Source organism: Rhagoletis pomonella, unplaced genomic scaffold (genome assembly GCF_013731165.1).
Source record: "Rhagoletis pomonella isolate Grant_MI unplaced genomic scaffold, Rhpom_1.0 Rhpom_scaffold_00093, whole genome shotgun sequence".
In the NCBI taxonomy this organism is placed as follows: Eukaryota; Metazoa; Arthropoda; class Insecta; order Diptera; family Tephritidae; genus Rhagoletis; species Rhagoletis pomonella.
Window position 1 is genome coordinate 159,412 of NW_023458647.1, and position 2,397 is coordinate 161,808.

General features: G+C 46.3%; 1 protein-coding gene across 1 annotated transcript in view; it reads right to left on the bottom strand.

The window, feature by feature from the left end:
* Window positions 1-2,277, bottom strand: part of LOC118749948 — a 10,831-nt gene extending 8,554 nt beyond the window's left edge. The window contains exon 1 of the mRNA XM_036484704.1: window positions 606-2,277. Within this exon, the coding sequence (XP_036340597.1) occupies window positions 606-2,277 (1,672 nt within the window). The remainder of the gene's footprint in view (window positions 1-605) is intronic.
* Window positions 2,278-2,397: the final 120 nt, after the last annotated feature.

The window sequence follows — 2,397 nt, forward strand, 5'->3', positions numbered from 1 at the left end:
TTATCAGCATGTATTAACTGTACAGAATTTATATACGAAAATCTGGAAAAAAGAAATATGTTGCCATGCTGGCAATTGACCTGAGTAAGGCTGTAAAAAGTTTGTCGGTTTTCAAAAAATAAACACTAAGCCGAAGACTATATCTGATTTAGATTTATTGAAAGAATTCTTGCTAATACAAAGTAAACAATATGTATACATAGCTAGATTAGCTGCAAAGCATATGTTTCTTACGTCAGATGAAGCCAGGGATGGTAAAACTAACCGAGCAGGGTCGCATTTTCTCGGACTTCGAACATTCCGCCCACCTTCGTCGGATTTGTCGGCGAAATTATTATAGTGCGCCGCCCACCGTCTTGAGCGCGGCCTGAGTGGTTCCTTCCTGTGAATCCATCGGGTCAATCTCGATGCGTAGAACCGAGATCTTTGATAGAGGTCTTTTGATAAGACTGGTTTGCGTTCTTATAGTAACCACACGAACTAATCCGTCTTCTCCAGCGTGAGCATCGGTTATACGACCATAAAATAAAAAAAAAATAAAATATAAAATTCTTCAAATGTTAAGGTCGTAGTATGAATTATCCGCCGAAGGTGGTGTTTCATACTCTTGACGCCTGCCTCCCAGATACCGCCAAAATTTGGAGCACCGGGGGGTATGAAGTGCCATGTCAGGCCGATTGTAGAGCCGTAACTAGTGGCAGCTCGTAGCTGAGCTTTGAACGCACGTATCTCTTCTTGAACTAGAGCATTGGCTCCAATGAATGTTGTCCCATGGTCACTATATAAATCAGAGCCAAGTCCACGTACCGATACGTATCGTGTCAGCGCTGCAAGAAACGCTTCCGTTGTCATATCGCTGACGAGCTCGAGATGTACTGCTCTTGTGGCCAAGCAGACAAAGAGCGCCACGTAGCCTTTGTAGCTACGGTGGCCTCGACCTTTGGTTGTTCTTATGTTGAAGGGGCCCGCAAAATCCACGCCGCTGTGCATGAACGGCGGTGATGCATTGCAGCGGGCAGAGGGAAGATCGCCCATTAGTTGCGTCTGAGGCGAACATTTGTAGCGGAAGCACCTTACACAATTACTCGCTATTCGCTTAACAGCTTGCCGTCCGTCGATAATCCAAAACCGCTGACGAACGTACTGGAGTGTGGCTTGGGTGCCACCATCAAGGGTGCGCTGGTGAGCTTGTCTAATGAACAACATGGTGAGATGATTATCCTTTGGTAGGATGACAGGGTGTCGCTCTGAGAATGGAATATTTGCGTTCCTTAAGCGACCGCCGACGCACAACATCCCATTTTTGTCTAACATGGGATTTAGCTTCAACAGTTTGCTCCTCTTGTTGACTGCTTTAGTATCATTGAGAGCTGCGATGTCGCTCTTGAACATGATAGCTTGTATGCGCTTGATCCAAAATTTCATGGCAGCCTCGCGCTCGCTCCACAAACACATCATGCCAGTGTCATGGGCCATACCTCGCGAGGCCCGTATGAATCGGAGACACCAAGCAGTGATTACTAAAAGTCTTTCAAGCGTCGAATATTTTTCCAGGATGAACCAATCAGAAGGAATGATGCGTGCCGTTGTAGCTTGCACAGGTTTGGATTCGGAGAGCTTTTCTGGTACCTTTAGCAAAGGGTGTGGCCAGCTGGTTTCTGGTTGGCTAAGCCAGGAGGGCCCATGCCACCATAGGTGATGATCTACAAGCTGCGCCATGGTCAGTCCTCGTGAGGCACAATCAGCAGGATTGTCGGCCGTGTTAACATAACGCCAGTCGCTTACAGTAGTCACCTCTTGTATCTGGCTAACACGATTCGACATGAACTCTTTTAGCGCTCCTGGATCGGATCGTATCCACCATATTGTAGTCGTAGAGTCTGACCACATATAAGTAGATATAGAGGATAGGTTAAGCGTATCTCTTACCTTATTCATCAGACGAGCAGCAAGTAAGGCTGCACATAGCTCGAGCCGTGGTACTGTAACTTTCTTTAATGGTGCCACTCGTGTCTTCGACATCAATAGGTGAATGTGGACGGATGATTTAGCGACAACCTTTAAGTACACTACAGCGGCGTATGCGTGCGTAGATGCATCTGCAAAGGTATGGAGCTCATAGGTTTCATTTTGCTGGGATGTATTAAGCCAGCGTGATATGCGTACTTCTGGAACTGTCTTAAGCTCGTTGCGAAAAGATATCCATTTCGTCTGCAAGTCTTCCGGCAGATTGTCATTCCAATCTAGGCCTGTTAACCACAATTTTTGAATAAACATTTTTCCAGGAATAATTACAGGCGCCAGGAACCCAAGTGGGTCGAACAGCTTAGCCACGTCAGACAGCAGTTGTCGCTTTGTAAATGTGGTTACCGTGTAATCAAGCTTTAGTGCGTAGGT